General features: G+C 29.6%; 2 protein-coding genes across 2 annotated transcripts; both read left to right on the forward strand.

Annotated features, from left to right (window-relative positions):
• The first annotated feature begins 229 nt into the window (after nucleotides 1-229).
• LOC129940420 (endothelin-converting enzyme homolog) lies at nucleotides 230-12,654 on the forward strand. The gene is given in 6 exon segments (XM_056048741.1): nucleotides 230-1,046; nucleotides 5,815-5,911; nucleotides 7,256-7,972; nucleotides 8,029-8,284; nucleotides 11,190-12,009; nucleotides 12,602-12,654. Coding segments are annotated over 6 exon segments (2,001 nt in total). The 5' UTR covers nucleotides 230-988.
• Nucleotides 12,655-12,708: 54 nt separating this feature from the next.
• On the forward strand, nucleotides 12,709-14,423 carry LOC129943032 (neprilysin-1-like; the record flags this gene model as incomplete). The annotated part of the gene is made up of 2 exons (XM_056052235.1): nucleotides 12,709-13,008; nucleotides 13,900-14,423. Coding segments are annotated over 2 exons (642 nt in total), but the record flags the coding sequence as incomplete, so codon positions are not given.
• Nucleotides 14,424-18,258: the final 3,835 nt, after the last annotated feature.

Genomic DNA, 18,258 nt, shown 5'->3' on the forward strand with positions numbered 1-18,258 from the left:
AAACCAAAATATTCACTATGGAACTTACATACAAACATGTCAATGCGAGTAAAAATATATACAAATACCTTTTATCCAGTAATTTAGTCCTTCGTAGGACATACATTATATTCAAATGCATTGGCAGTTGGTATAATCGGTACACGACACGAATGGACACCGCATTTTAGTGATTTATTAAAATAGATACGCTGTCTCGGATTTTCTAATGATCGATATGTCCTGACCATCGTCGTCGTCGTCGTTTCTAAGCCTCGTGCAATATAATTATTGAATACTCCGCCTTTGGTTCTTTTTTTGGACAGTATATAACACATAGTGTACTCGTTTATTTAGTTGTTGGTATAAGAATATTCTACAAATACGAACAGCAATTATAATGATAGCACCATGGTTGTTGACATGAAATAAGTTCAGTCTTCTATTTTGTTTAGTATTCTATTGGGAGTCTTTGAACTTGGTTATAGAGTTATTGAAAGTTCTAGTTTAATTTAACTTAACTAAAAGCACTGTTCTATTGCTTTAGGAGGTCATTGGTTTGTTTTCAATAGACTCTTTGGCAAAATCAATATTAACAATCGATCAATATGGACAACTTCAAGTAAATATTTCCATATGTCATTTAATATAAAGAATCACGGTTATATTGTGTTTTGTTAACTTCGGAGAACTGCATTGCTTCCTAACATTTTCCGTAGTAATGAAATATTTTGAATGTTCCACCCTTACTTTATTATTGTGTTCGAATAAAAAATACTCTTCGAAGTTATTGCCCATTAATAAAAAAATATAATGAATGTTGAATATGATATAAATAAAGTTGTTGGACATTTATCTAATCATTTAGAGGCAGCCGTTGAAGCAGACGTGTCTTTTGAAATAAATATTCTAACGTATAAATGTGGTACTGCTTCAGAAAATATTCAATGATTTTAGGAATAATTATTGTGTAAACAGTGTAACATTTTATAAAGCGAGAGTTAATACCATGGATACGCGAAATCGAATCTGGACGACCAATGGTGAACACAACTCAAACAATCCAGGTAGTTGTTAAGACTTAATTTCAAATGAAAAATAAACAAATAATTCAAACAAAATTTAAAAAAAAATGCTGGTAGAATTTTCTTATTTAAATCATTTGAGTAAAGACAAAAAGACATTTTTGTTATTGTGCCGGTAGAATAATGAATTTTCCTCCAGCTCGTCCCTTTTCCATGCCCGTACGTTCGAAATACCTCACTTCATGACTTAGGAACCACAGGAAAAATTGGATTCAAATACATTTTGTTTTGATAATAATAATTTTAAGATGCGCTGAAAGGACTTCCGAGAAAATCCGTCAAGTGGTTTTGTTATAAGTTTATTTTAAAAAATAGTTAAAACTACTAAAAATTTAAATTTTGAGAAAATACTCCAGTACTAAACTGGTCTATGATTTGGTATAATTTCTTGAATTATAGTGTTAAATTGGGAAAAGTGAAGATTGTTTTGAGATTTTGGTGTATTTGACTAAAAATATCTGTGTAAAAATTACGGCACTCGTTTTCTGAGCAAAACTTTAACACTTTTTTTCCAATTCGAATTAAAAAAAAGAGGCTGAGATGCTACTCACACTGACAGCTTCCCATGCGTCGTGTTGGGTTAAAAAAGTTGTTAGTTGAATTATTCTCCAAAATTTTAAAATTACCAAAAACATTTTTCGTATAAAGAAATATATAGTTTAGTTTGAAAATCTAATTTTGTTAAATAGAATTTTAGTAGAAAACAAATTTTGAGTAGTATTTCTTAAATTTTTACAAATTGGATGAATTAAATTAATTTGAGAGATATCAAGGATTTTATTTTGTGTGTGAAACTACTGAATATTTCTGTGAAATGAAATAACTTTCAAGCTAATATTTTGAATTTTTGAGTCGAAAGTAAATTTTTAACAAGTATTAGTATTGTTTTTTTTAGAGTTTTATTTTTTGTAAAAAAACTATCAATTCGATTTTTTCAAAATTTTATTGAATGTTAAAAACAATATTTCTTAAAAGATAAAAGTAATTTCAAGCCAAAATCTCATAGTTTTGAAAAGATATTTGAGTCGAAATCAATTTTTACTAACTTTTATTAATTTTTTTTTTAGGTTCTTATTTTTTTTTTTTTTTTTTTACCGAATGTTGACAACTATATTTTTTATAAGATAAAATAAGTTGGAGGACATAATCTTAATGTTTTGAAAAAATATTTGAGTCGAAAGTTAATTTTTACCAAGTTTTATTATTGTTTTTTGTTAGGTTTTTACTTTTTATAAGAAAACTATCAATTAGATTTTTTTCAAAATTTTACTGCATGTTGAAAACAATATTTGTTTTAATTTAAAATTAGTTGGAAGCCATAATCTCAAACTTTTGAAAAGATATTTGAGTCATAAATCAATTTTTACCAACTTTTGTTACAATTTCTTTTAAAGTTTTTTATTGTTTGTAAGTAAATAATTCGTTTTTTTCTCAAAATTTTACTAAATGTTGAAAACAATATATTTTAAAAGATAAAAGTAGTTAAAAGAAAACATCTCAAAGTTTTGAAAAGATATTTGAGTCGAAAATCAATTTTTACCAACTTTTATTAATTTTTTTGTTTAGGTTTTTATTTTTTGTAAAAAAAACTATTGAATGTTGAAAATTAATTTTTTAGAAGATAAAGAAGTTGGAAGCCACAATCTTAAGTTTTTGAAAAGATATTTGAGTCGAGACTGAATTTTTACCAACTTTGAGTAATGTTTTTTTTATGTTTTTATTGTTTATAAAAAAAATGTCAATTCGATTATTCTCAAATTTTTACCAGATATTAAAACGTTATTTTTTGTTGCACAAAACTGTTTTGGAGATAAAATCATTTTCTATTCGTAAAATGTTCTAGGTAACAAATTTTTTTTCAGTTTTTTTGATTTATAAAAAAAAAACCGTTAATTGGATTTTTTTCCAAAAATATATTTGTTTGGCATCACGTTAAAATATATGTTATAAGATTTAATTCAAGTCTCTAGCGTCATTTGTTCATGAGATATTTAGGGTTAGGCAAAATGTTAACCTTTTTTTAAACAGCTATGGTAAAATACCGCCCACGCAATTTACTTGAAAGCCCTTTCTGCATCTTTCTGTCTTATTATCTGTATACAAAAATTAATTTGAAGTCGATATCTCTACTGGTTTTTGAGCTACGGACAACGAAAAAACGTCGCGGACGTACGTACGAGTACACACGCATGCACAGACATCTTTCTAAAAATCTTTTATTTCGACTCGAGGTACCTTGAAACGTCGAGAAATGTCAAAATTTTCAACTTGACAAATCGGACTCATTACAATAAATTCCTATAGGAAGTTAATAAACCGATTCGGAGCTGTTTTTGTATTATAAAAATCTAGTTTTGAAATAAATCAACATATTTTTACACCAAATTTGTAGATAAAAGACACCATTTTAATTGAGCAACCATTTAATGGTGTAAGATTTAAATCTTGTGGAGATTAAATAAACTAAACACCTAATGTCAAACCATAATGTAAATATATGTTTACAATTTAATATACATATACATAAATGTTTATGATGACATTCTAGATTTTGGATCATTGCGAAATATTTCTGCAAATTTATTTGATAGTACGTTATATTGGTTGAAAGAATAGCTCTAGACCCTTAAGTCAAGTGTCTAACCGTATAATTAAAATGAATACATTAAATATTCGGCCTTAAAAATCAGTCATGTATCCAATTTCAAGTAAAAAGTTTAATGAAAACTCTGAAATGTATGGCAGAGTTATGTTTTCAAATGACCGGAAAAATAAGTCTCGTCGAACTTTGTGAAATCAAATGAAGTTTAAATGCTAACTATAATTTTTGTTTTGAAGGTAATTACTGTATACATTTTGTACATTGATGATTGAAATTGCTGGCATGTTTTGCACATTTGACCGCAAAAAAAATGTACTGCAAGCATAGTTTTGGGATATCTTGTGTACAAGAGAGTTTTTTTCGTTCTTGTTCTTTAAAATCGGTACATTTTTCAATAATTTAGGAGTTGGAGTATACGCAAACAGGGTGTCCCATAGTGACCGCCGAAAACGAAAACCATTCGTTTAAAATTAGTAAAATAATACGTTCAATATTTAATTGTAAGAAAAACGCTAATCAGTTAATCGCATAGATAAAACATGTATGTTGGAAATAGAACTTGATCTGTTCATGTTTTAATAAAAAAAAAGCAAGAACAATTGGCTTTAGTTCTGCGAAGTTATAGAGCAAGTTAAATATCGATCTCAAAAATGGAAATATTTGTATTGTTTTTTATCAGGGTTTAAAAGAAATTACTAAAAAGACCTTACAAAATATTTAAAATGAGGTAGGTAGTGAAAAGGAGAAAATTACAACATATGTTTTTCGACTTGAAAATAATGCTGAGGAATCTGCGTCGGGTATACTTAAAAAAATATTAAAGAATAATAAATATTAAATGAAAACAATAATTAATTATTACAATATTAAACCGACTAAATTATGTACCGCATATGGTATTTTCGACTAGTTTTTAGCATAACGTCTCTACAAAATTATCTTAGATTTTGAATAATTAATTTTCAAGAATATTTTAAGAAATATTAAATTTATTGACATTTTCTCGAGGAATTCAATTTTTAAACCAGAAATCATTCAGCAGAATATACTTCGTTTTTAAATTTAGTCCCCGCATTTATACTAATTCATTATTTTCTTTCGGCTATATATTGGAGATGAATAAAATAGAATTAACAACATCGGTGTTAATTTTATTGCAAATTAATTCTACATTATATTTTTCGATACATAATGAATTTGCAAAAAAATGTAATGTTATTTTTTTACCATCGAATTGCATGTTTAAACCAATCATTAGTTAATTATTTACATTTTCAAGGTACATTTTTTTCTAGTAACCAGCAAAATTTGTAAACAATTAGCACAATTTATGTACCGATTGATACAATTTGTGTACAGCCGGTAGAAATTATAAAAGACAACGAGGTATTATATATAACGAATTGAAATTAATTTTACAAAAACTGGACTCAAAAGTGGTACATTTTTATATTTAAAAACTGTAAGAAAATACCCTAAAATATATTGGTGTGCCGTTTGTGGTTTTTTTGTGGAAAGATATTTATTTTATCCCAAGTTAAAAATTATTGATTACATTTTTGAAATTTGAAGAAAAGTCCAATTAAAGCTTATAAATCCACAAAAATTGGATTAATGTCTCGAATATTTCAACAGAAAAAAGCTTCAACTTAGATTTTTAATGCATACTTTTTGATGTGCAGGTGTCTTATTAAAAAAAAATTATTTCTTGCACGGTTTTAGGAGTAAAAAGAGGATGAATATGGGTCACCTCCATTCAAATATTTGAAAGATAATTGATATCAATGAGCTCAACGCTATCTACTGTAATTCAAAACTGCAAGCAAAACATTAAGTTCAAGAAAGGATCATCAGAAAAAACTTAAACTAAAGTTATTGTACAAAATCAAAAATTATTAAAATGGTTTTTTGTTATTAATATTAGGATATTTATTTTGTTTACTCTGGATAAACATAAATGAGAACTTATGAAAGTTTATTTGAGAAATATTATTAGTTTACTTTGAAACAAAAATGAAAAAATTTAATTTATAATAATTTGGGTGGACATTTAAAGTTCCATCTCAGTAGATACCTTTTAGAAAAATACATACTTAAACTTTAAACAATAAATAAATTTTTCGATATTAACTATTATTTTGCTTACAGATGTCATCAGTGTCCATACCTCTGCTGCAAATTCAATTACAAGGAGTGCACTGAAAGATCCAAATCTGAATCCAGACCTGATTGGAGTACAATCAAAGTAAGCTTCTCCAACGCGACAAATTCTTAAAAAATATAAAGAATACATAATAATTCGACCACTATGTAATTAATACCGAATTTCTGCTTTTTGTTCTCATATAAAAAAACACCATCAAAATGAAAAAGCCAAATTTTATAATTTATTTAGAATAAGCTACTTAGCCCTAATCTCTGCTTATCGGGGGAGAACTTCAGCTATAAGTTGTGATTTTAAGACTGAAGTCTATTGAGATCAAGTGATCTTCTAAGAATTTTGCATTTGCCAATGTGAAAAAGCGACGACTACCATACAAATAAAAAATGGAGACGAATGAAAGAAAGAAACAACTTCAGAGTTATTTAACTTTGTAAAGAAAATTAAGTCCAAATATCGTAGTCACGTCATCACTTCATGATGCATTCCAATCAATATCATCACCTGCAGTCAAAATGTTGGTTGTAAACGCTTTGAACAGCCTCCGGGGAGTGATGAGGTCCAGAAGCTTTGACTATATTGAATAAAAATATCCGTTCAAATAACAACAAATCGTTCGGTGGTGTTCTAGAACTAAAGCACAACAATTGATATTTTTTGTATATAAAAAATAAAAACCTGAAAAAAACATTACCCAAATTCGTAAAAAAATGTATTTTCGACTCAAATATCTTTCCAAAAAATTGAGATTATGGCTTTGAACTAATTTTATGTTATTAAAAATATTGTTTTCCACATTCGAAAAAATTTTGAGAAAAATCGAATTGACAGATTTTTTACCAAAAATAAAAGCTTAAAAACTTTTCAAAACTTTGATAAATTGGTTTTGAACTAATTTTATCTTTTTAAAAATATTGTTGTCAACATTCGGTAACATTTTCAGAAAAATCGAATTGATAGTTTTTTTTATAAAAAATAAAAAACTTAAAAAAGCCATTCTGAGAGTTGGTAAACAATAATTTTCGACTCAAATATTTTTTCAAAAATAAAAATAAAGGCTTCAAACTTATTTTATCTTACAGAAATTATTGTTTTCGACATTCAGTAAATTTTTATAAGAATTCAAAAGTCCGTTTTTTCATAAAAAAATAAATTCTACAAAAAATAGTAAATTAGTAAGAAATGCTTCTAAAATTGGTAAAAATTGGTTTTCGACTAAAAATGCCGAAAGATTTTGAAATTAACTATTTCTTTATATGTTGGTAATTTTCAAATGTTTAAGAATAATTCAACTAACAGTTTTTTTTATCAAAACATGAAAACCTACAAACCCATCCCAGCCTTTTTTTTAAACTACAATTAACGAACATAAAACATATATTGATATTGCATTGATACATACAAATGTTATTCAATACTTGTTTCCAGATTTCGAAGAAAATATTACCATAAACTTTTATTGGCCATTCTTATACTTCTTATAATAATTTTATTAATAACTGTGATAATTTTAGCAGTGTTGAGTAAGTCAATAAATATTAAAATAAATTATAAGGTCATATAAGTTTACTTTATTTCAGAAAACCATTCAAATAGTGGCATATGTAAAAGCAAACAGTGCTTGCGAACAACTGCCGGTTTACTTTACTCAATGGATGTTACTGTGGATCCATGTGAAGACTTTTATAAATTCACTTGTGGCAACTGGGCAACTGACCATCCGAGGCTTGATTCGTTAACATCCAACGACTGGTTCAGGGAACTGCAGTCAAAAACAGTGCGTATAATAAAGGAATTTCTTAAGTCAGAAGCCAATGAAACGGAACCAAATGCCGTCAACAAAACGAAACTTATGTATCAAGCTTGCATGAATCTAGAATTATTGGATGAGCTTGATTTAGAGCCCCTAATGCGTTATTTAAAAATATTCCAATTGCCTCCCATACCCCTAGCATTGAATATTACCCTACCGATGGAAAACAAACAGGAAGACCCTGATTTTGATTGGATTGCAACCATAGTTCAAATAAAGGTTCATATTGGAATGGATGTAATATATGGCTTTGATACAATGCCGGATTTATTAAATGGAACAATTGATAGGATTGCCATTGGAACTCCAGAAACGGAATCTGAGCTACCGTTGTAATTCTTTTAAATTATTAATAATGATAATTATATTCCAACAATTTTTTTTGCAGCAAAGATGACAATTACAAACTAATGCTTAAGAATAAACATAAAGTTATTGCATCCCTGAACGATAACGATATTGAAAGCGATGATAGTAATGAACCTGCCATATCCAAAGGACTCTTGGAATTTGTTTCTTATATTAAGAAAGTTATTACATTAATAGTATTTTATCTTTATCCCGATATTAATTCTGAAGAATTTCAAGCAGTGGCTGAAGAATTGACTATGGATTCCATCAAAATAATGAAGCATTTGTATAGTGTAAGTTTTTATCTACTAAGATATTATGAGTGACTTTTTGAGCAAAACGTACCTAATAGATCATGAAAATTAAAACCTAATCACATATTATACGAATTATTATTTTTCTTCTTAATTGTTCTATTAACTTAATATATGAAGTAAATGTCTTCGATCTAATTTGTCGAACATTCGAAATATTTTTTTTCGTCTTCGATACCTCAAGAACTAGTAAAGACAGCGACTTTAAATAAATTTTGTTTTACAGATAATGTGCTGAAAGGGCTTTTAAATAAATTCGTCCGTTGCTTTTTTTATATATTTTTTTTTATAATAAACACACACTCAAGGGGATATTACCACCCTTATTATGGGTTTAAAAGGAGATGTCGGTGCACATTTGTTTTGAATTTATATAATATCATTTTTTAAAATAAAAACTTAGTTGACTATACATACTTATATCAACTTTAATCAAATTTGATTGCGCATAATTATGACTTCAAACATTACTATTATGAATTATGAAAAAAATTTAACAAGCGTTTTCTTTATAAATCAGTTAAATTCAAATTGTCATATAAGGATCCGAAAATCTTTTCAACCTTCACACTATTCGACATCAACAAGGTTTTCTTACTGGCATTAAAATTGCACTTTCTTAATGAATTCTGGTGGCTTGAATTCTAATTTGACCTCATAAATATTTGCAAAATATCTGTGATCCCAAAGCTATTCGAAAAAATTATTTATAAAAAAATACTTTTTTCTGTGAAAGAAATAATCTCACCTTTGCAGCATGGTTTTATCAGTGGAAGATCAACTACAACTAATCTTACAATTTTTAGTAATTATGTACTCAAAGCTCTAGAACAAGGATACCAATGTGACGTGGTGTATACCGATTTCGCGAAAGCGTTCGACAGAGTTGATCACTCAATATTGATTTCCAAATTGCATAACATCGGTTTTCATTCCAATTTATTGACATGGTTTAAATCTTACCTTACTGGCAGAATTCAATATGTTCGTATTAATAATGTTACTTCCAACCCTGTTTTTGTTACTTCCGGTGTACCACAGGGAAGTCATTTGGGTCCTCTCCTCTTTCTCTTGTTTATCAATGATATTCCCAGTTGTCTAAAAAATTGTTCTTGTTTGATGTATGCTGACGACCTTAAATTATTCCTGCGCATTCATTCTATTTCCGATTGTATAAAGCTGCAGAATGATCTTAACAATCTTTCCGTTTGGTGTTCTAACAACGATCTTCATTTAAATGTTTCTAAATGTCATAGTATATTATTCTGTCGCGGCACCTCTCCAATTATGTTTTCTTACAGTTTACTTGGGTCAACCTTAACACAAGTAACTGAGAAAAAAGATTTGGGTGTAATCTTTGATTTAAAATTCGTATTCGCTAATCACATTGACTATATTATTTCTAAGGCCAGTTCTATGCTTGGATTTATTTCCAGGAACGCTAAAGACTTCTCTGATCCATATACTCTTAGAGCCTTATATTTTTCTTATGTTCGCTCAATTTTAGAATACTGCTCATCTATCTGGAATCCTATGTATATAACATATTCGGCGAGAATTGAACGAATTCAGAAACGCTTTACTAGAATTGCAATTCGGATATTGCGTTGGAAGTTGGAACACGGATATGCCTTCATATAACACCAGGTGTTTGTTGTTGGGTATTCAATCCCTAGAATCACGACGTATTTATTTCGATGTAATGCTTGTAAGAGACTTAATAAATTATAAAATCAATTGCCCTCACTTGCTTTCGTTGATTGGCTTTCATGTTCCTTGTCGTGAATTACGTAATAATCGTTTATTTTGTGTACCCTTTCATAGGGTCAATTATGGAATCAATGAACCCTTTACTCGCTGTTTAAGACAAGCTAATTCTGTTTGTAATGCCATTGATTTTAATTTATATTTAAGTAGGGACTGTTTTAAAAAAAAATTGTTATTAATAATAAACTTCGGTAGTTAATGTTAATTGTACATCCTATTTTTTGTTTTGTTTTATTTATTATTATTTATATAAACTTAATATTGTTCTAAGTAGTCTTTAAGAGCTGTGTCTCTGCTTGATGAATAAATAAATAAATAAATAAATAAATAATTAACGTATCATGTCAGGTTTTTGAGATATGTGTAAGGCATTTTGAGGCTATCTAAATTTATGAAGATGTGATTGCTTTCCAAATCTATAATCCTTTTCTTCAACATTCGGTTATTATTTCATATAATATTCGATACCCGTAGTACGCGTGGCATGATGGTTAGTGAGTTGGACTGTCATGCCAGAGGTCTTGGGTTCGTTCCCTGCCTATGCCATCTAAAGTCTTTTCACGGATATTGCCTCTTGCGAGGAATTGACAACTTCTCTAAGAGTAACTCTTGTCATGAAAAAGTTCTTTCTCAAATAAGCCGTTCGGATTCGGCATATAAACTTAAGGTCCGCTCCATTCCTGACAACATTACTCGCACACAGGAATGGTTGAGAGTTGTAAGTCACTAGGCCCTAGTTTTCAACGGACTGTTGCGCATCCCAATTTATTTATTTTAGTATTCGATACAAATTTCAAAAGTTGTTTAATTTTACCTGTCTTTAAATAATGAAAATGAAATTGTATTGTTTAAAAAAAAGCTGGCAAAGCATTTACTTTTTGTTGTATAATTTTAAACCCTTGTAAATAACATAAATAAAGTCATTGAATCCCTTGATGTGAAGGCATTGACTTATATTTTGGTTATAATGATAAACTTTTATAAGTCGAAAGTTTGCAAACATTTATTACAACTCTAAAGTGTTTTTGAATCAAATTCAGGAATTTGTTTAAATTTTCATTTATTTCTACTTTTGCATTTTGTCAAACATTTAAATTGTTAATATTTTTTTTTTAAGTTGCAAACTGAAGCAGAAAATTCAACCAAGTCTCTTAATCCACTAGAGGAAATTGTTTATTTAACAATCGAAGAGCTGCAAAATGAAACAGACAAATTGATTTACCCAAATACTCTCCCAATATGGCAGTCGTACATTAATCTGATGATGAAATCCAATGAGCGTTTTAATGCGTCGGAAGAAAAAATCCTTACCGGCAATGCAGATATTTTATATCTTAAAAAAGTTACTGAATATTTAGTTGATATTTCGAAACAGCGACTTCAATTTTATTTATGGCTGAATGTTGTATTGGAACTAATTCCTCATACCACTTCAACGCTAAGACAATTGTATAATGAAAATTTACAGACGCTTTCGCATACTGAAGGTTCAATTTCAAGATCATTGTATTGTGCTAACGGAATAAATAATTTAATGGGCTTGGCAGTGAGTTTAAGCCTTGCAAATCAGGATTTCATCTCAAGTTCTTTACCAAAGGTACAAGAAATGCTATATTTCATACGTGAATCTTTTGACAGATTGGTAAGATCGACTTCCTGGATGGACGGCCCAACCAAGGATGCTACACTTGAGAAATCAGCTGCAGTTAAAAGCCTTATAGGTTTCCCGGAATGGATAATGAATGCAAATTTACTCGATGAATACTACGCCGATGTCAATGTTACCAATAGGACTCATTTAGACAATATGATTAATGTATTGGCTTGGCAATTTAAGTCCAAAATAAACGCATTTCAGAAATATAATAAATCGGTCGTATGGAAGCTTTCTCCTTCGTTTGTGAATGCTTTTTTTGAGTTCCAGAGCAATACAATAAGTGAGTTTTTGTTTGTTTTAATTTATGTAACTGTTTTTTATCTTTATTATTGAAAACATTACGGAGTCAAAAAGTTAACGATCCGGTATTTACAAATTTTTAAAATCTTACATTTTCTTAAAATTTTTTTAGTCTGTGTAGATAAAAACATGAAAATGAATAAATTAATTTTCATAAAGTTGTTTTAAAAAGTTGCATTTCTTTAATTCTGCATTGTAAATATTTTATTTAGAAACATTATGTTCCATATTTAATTGCTTTTCAGTTATTGTATAAATTTCATATAAACCTCCAGTTTGTTAAACATTTTTGTTTGTGTAAAGTTAGCAAAGCGAAAATGTGTAGGAAACACAAATGTTATGTATTGTATATAAAAATCGCTCCCAGAAATTATGCCAGAGAAAAGGAATAAAAGTCAGAAATAAAGCGTTTGATATATTTTTTTGGAAAAGGGCTGAAACATTGGCAGAAAAGTTTTTTGCCAGAAAAAAAACTGTAGTTATTTTATCTGGCGCAATTTGTGGGAGCCATACAAACATGCATAGTTATTTGATAATTGTAGATTCTAAAGATTGATACTATTTTTTTACAGCTGTTCCTATTGCTATATTACAATATCCGTTCTATGATTTAGGATTAGAGTAAGTTTTTTTTAATCGAAAATAAATATTGAATTTTACTTAAATCAGCACACTATCTTACACAGATGCAATAAATAAAATTGAACCACACCGCACCGTTTTTAAAATTCAAAAATTATTCACATTAAACCTAATACTGATTGATAAGAATCTTACTAGGGCACTTAATTACGGTGCTATCGGCACAGTTCTAGGACATGAGCTTATGCATGGGTTTGACGATAGTGGACGCATGTTTGATCGGACTGGGAATATGCGCCAGTGGTGGAGTAATAAAACCATTGACGAATATATAAATCGCACTCAGTGCTTCGTTGAACAATATAGCCAATATCAGCTGCTGGATATAGGAGAGTACGTAAGTACATTTTGTGGGCCTTAATTTGTCAAAAAAACTTATTTAGTGTAGGTTATGTATCTGTTATTGAAATCACAACAATCTTTTCTTTTTTCAAAGTGAAACAATGTCAATAAACAATTAATTTGAATTTTTGTTTTCTATTGAAATTGAAAACACCATCTTCACCTTCTTCATTTCATATTCTTCTGTGTAAAGATATGTAGGATAAGACGAAAATAAACATAATTACTAACTTTAAGTTCAGATATAAAATTACGCATATGCCTAGGTAAATCTTTGGTTACTGTACTAGACAGTTTCTTCGTTTTTGTTTTTTAATAAATATTCAAGCTTTCAAGAAATTCAATTCCGGTACTGCCACGCATCGAATGATTTGAGAATTCTAGTAACCGATTAACAAAAAAATTATTTAAAAATAATTTCTGAGCGATCCAGGCAAAATTATTTTTTATTTTACAAACCATATAACTAAAGCCAACGGTCCTTTTTAATTTCATTTATTAAATCTAAATCTTGTTGAACGAAGATAATATCCGCAAGCAGTTTGCGGCTTAATAAGCGAACCTTTTTTATCCACCTATAAAAGAATCGTCAATCACTTTATTCGAAATGAGTTTTTGGATTCACGCTGAGAAAAATTCTCATTCCATCCCAGGGATACACCCCAATCGTAAAAATTACCCGTAACCTTGTTCCATTTATTGAAAGATGTTTTCTTGTCTTGACTTCTTTCAATATTAAAATCCTGACTTGCAAATGAAGAGTATGAAACTAAACTATATAAAGTACTTTTATACATATGTATATATAATTACACTCATTTTATTTTAGGCTATAAAAGTAAGACTGATTGGTGTTTTTTGTTTGTATATATATGTATTATTTCAGGTGGATGGTGAATTGACTTTGGGAGAGAACATTGCAGATAATGGTGGAATGCGTGAAGCTTTTTATGCCTACCAAAAGTACGTTGAAAAATCGGGAAAAGAAGATAGATTGCCAGGAATGGAGAATTACAGTCATGAACAATTGTTTTTTATATCGTTTGGTTATCTCTGGTGTGAAACCCTAACTCCAGCTGCCAGTCATCATGTCCTTGAGGACGTTCACTGTCCTGGCAGTATACGACTTAAGGGGGTTTTATCCAACTCAGAAGAATTTGCAAACACATTTAATTGTAAACGTGGATCTGCAATGTTTCCGGATAATAAAAAGTGTAAAATATGGTGATATCTTATTAATGGTTAATGAGCGAAGTGTAGTTTTTCTTTTGAAATTAAACTAAAATATATTTTACAAATTTCATACAATTTATTTAAACTCACTTTTTTTGTATAAAAACAATGTATTTTAAGTAGGAAACATTCATTCAACTGTGAAATAAAGCTTTTGACTTTTCTAAGAAAATAAAACGTTTTATTTCCTACTTAGCTTAAATTATTTCACTGCGGTGGCGCTCATATTGATTGAATTATTTTAATGCAACAAGATATTTAGGATTTGTGAAATAAAGAACAATGGACTTGAAAGAACCAAACAAATATATTAGTTGGACAGCAATGGATAAGCGTCAAATGGACAGTAAGTAAACTCTGTTGTGTAATTCTTTACAATGGTATATTTTGGAACCTGTAGAGGTTTTAACATGAGCTTACTTTTTTTAATCAATAAAACGCCTACAATTAGTGATTTTTCGTTTTTGATTTTATTTGGCGTATAATGGTTTTATAGCTAAAATCTAATTTCTCCAAAGTATTTCTAAGCATCCGAAGCTACAGATAATTTATACGCAAAGTGTGTACGTACTCAGTTGGAGTGGCAAAGCTTTCACTAGAAAAAATTGAATATTTTTTTGTTTCAACTGAATAGGTACAAAAAATTAAATTGTTATTGCTTATTGCTTTGGAATTAATCAATTTCCTTTTAATCATTTCGTTAAATAGTTCCGGTATGAATCCTACAGCTTTTTGATAAAGTTCACTGATATTTCGCTATACGCTAACATAATTGCAGAAATAAAGGATTCTTTGTCTTTGAACTAAAGTCTACCATCATTGACTGTCTGTACTAACCGTGCAATGTTTAGATCAGATATTATGTGCACAAAGTGAATAGGACCGTTATCATGTTGGTAGACCAAGTTTATGCGTTAAAAAAAATGTTAGATTACTTACGAAAATTCGTTTCCAATATTCACTTATATCCAGCTGCAGTAATTTTTGATGTAATGACATCAACCTAAACTTTAGAGTCGACCGCAAAACTTGAAAATTAATGAAAAAAATTTTGCAACTACTTCAAAACAAAAAAAAAAAAATTTAAATAATAAAATAGATTAGAAATCCTTGTGCGAAATCAATCATTTGTGATTGCATTTACCAAATTTTATATAGTGACTTAGAGATCTAAACCAATTCTGTGTGCGAGTAATGTCAGGGATGGACGATAATTTATAAAGCATTTTGTTTTTACTAGAATTAATCTTGAAGAAGTAGTCGGTTCCATGGCGGGGATTGAACCCAAGACCTCTGCCATGACATTTCTACGTACTAATCACAACGCCACAAGTTCTTTTACCATTTAATTGTACATAGTGCACAAGTTTCCCAAAACTGAGTGAAATGAAACCGAAATCTAAAATGAAAACCAAGTGAAATTGTTTTCAGTGTTATATCATTCGATCGATTTCAAAATGTCAAATACTTTTCGAAATCACTTCCAGTGAAACTAAAGCAGGTGAAATATGTCATAATTTGAATAATTTCTTATGTTTTTATTCGTTCTTTGCTTTTTAATTAAATAAATATAAAATATATGTGTTTTCTTATTTGCACAGTGTTGATGCACATTTGGTGCATATTTGCGTTCCTCCGCGATAGACAGCTTTCAAATATTGATTTCGTTTTGAGTTCGAAAAAAAAAATTGAAATTGATGCTCATAAAAGTAAATTTCACAGCTTCAATTTATATTTTGAATAGATTTCAATTTAATTTCTAGTGAAAGTAAAACGTAGAAATGTATGCACATATTATGTACTTACATAGCTAAATATGTTTTTCATCAATTATTTCCTTCTGTTTTATGCTTATGTTAATGAACTAAGAATTCTCATGTCCATTCTATAGGGTTTACATAAAATCAAAAATACTCATTATATGTAATCACCACCCTAACCACCACAAACCTATGCATCAGGGAAAACCTTATCTGTAAGAAGTTATTCTATTCGTTACCCTGCTCTTCTTGCGAGTATTTGCTTTGGAGGTTAAAGGCAGTTAAGGAAATCTTCTCTTGGGAACCATCTATAGACCTAATAGGTACATATATCGATTTGGAACAACTCTATAGAGTTATTAAAGAAAATTCTGTTATCTCTTCAAACATTAACGTATATGGTGACTTTAACTGTGACCATTTCACTGTTAAAATGTTAATTGAAAACATTACATCCTTCGACTTGCACTCAGTCAACATTACTCTACAAACCCATTTTTCTCAGTCATTTTGTACACTATTAGATCATTACTATGTCAGAGAAATCGATCGAATACTGTTATATGATCAGCTCGAAACTTTAGTTTTTTCTAGACATGGTTTTATTTTTTGACCTGTGATTTTAATTCAAGTGTAAACCAAGTGATTTCTAGAATTCAGTTTTGAGATTATAAGAATATCAATAAAACACATCTTGAAAATGATATAAACTAGCATATCGATGCTGGAAACGTTTCCGTGTTAACGAGCTCAGTGTACAAATCACTACGAAATAAAATAGTTCAAGAGGTTAGACGCGCAAAAGTACAATTCTACTCTAACCGTCTAGATTTAAGATCCGATTGTCGGAAATTAGTGAACAACCTCCGACAGCTAGGAATAATTAAACAAAGAAGTAATTTTAAACCTGCAATGAATATAAATGAGCTAAACAGTAAATTTGCTTCTACACTTTCAATAACATCAAAAGATCATGTATCTCTTAATGCCATACCACTAACTTCTATTACAGACACGTTATTCGGTTTCGATTGTGTAAACGCCTTAGACATATTTGAAAGTTCCATAAGTATAAAGTCCAATGCCCCTGGTGCTAATGATTTGAATTCAATTTTCATTAAAGCTATATTCTTCCATTGCTTCTACCCTACTTTAAACATGTAATAAATACAATCCTTACCACTAGCATTTTCCCGCAAAAAGCAAAAACAATTCCTATCCCCGAAAACTCGCTTTGTAATGAAATTTAGACCTTTTCTATCTAAAGTTTGTGAAAGGAAAATGCATAAACAATTAAGCAGATTTATCGGCCTACCAGACTTTTCAAAAGCATTCGACATGGTGAATCACTCGATACTTCCGAATAAACTGTGTCAGATTGAACATATCTTCCAAAGCTATTAAACTGCTTTGAATGATAGAAAGCAAGCCGTTTTTTTAAATGAAAATCTCTCCTTTCCCAAGGATCATCCTCCCTTCTATTTTCATTATATGTGAATGAAATCGGTTTCATTATAAATGCGTATAAAAACATTTTTATGCCGATGACATTCAAATTTACAAAAGCTGTCCTTTGGGTTTAATTAAAGACTGCGTTTTCACTCTGAATCAAGAACTTGAAAAGATATCCTACTGGGCGTCTTGGATTGGGTTGATTCTCAACGCAAGCAAATCCAAATGACTGGTTATATCATGGAAAGAATTAGAACAAACATACTTTCCTTCCATAATTTTAAACGAGAACCCATTAGAATTCGTATATTCCAATACAAATTTAGGTGTTATCTTCAATAGAACATTGATCACATCAACCAATTGATAGATAAAACTTATGGAACGCTTATAACGCTGTGGACCGCCCAAAACATTACTCCGTTTAAAGCAGACTAATGCTAGTAAGGACCCTAGTTATACCTGTTCTCACTCATGGATGCGAAATTTTTTGCAACTGCGATTCCATCAGCAAAAATAAACTAAACATAGCATTTAATAGTATCATTCGATACATCTTTGGGTTAAACAGGTACTACAATGTTTCAAGTTTGCAAGAGATTCAGCTTAATAAAATCGGTAATTTTGCCACGCTTTTCGTGTTTGACCTCAGAAAGGAAATTTTTCATCGCTGCATGTGGCTTCGGGAACTCACTGCCCACTCATCTGCCGGATATAAGTGATATGCACCTTTTCCAAAAAAGTATACAAATCTTTCCAACCAAAGCAACTAACTTAACTTAGCTTATCATCTCTTCTTA

The sequence above is a fragment of the Eupeodes corollae genome, chromosome 1, assembly GCF_945859685.1.
Source record: "Eupeodes corollae chromosome 1, idEupCoro1.1, whole genome shotgun sequence".
NCBI classification, from domain to species: Eukaryota; Metazoa; Arthropoda; class Insecta; order Diptera; family Syrphidae; genus Eupeodes; species Eupeodes corollae.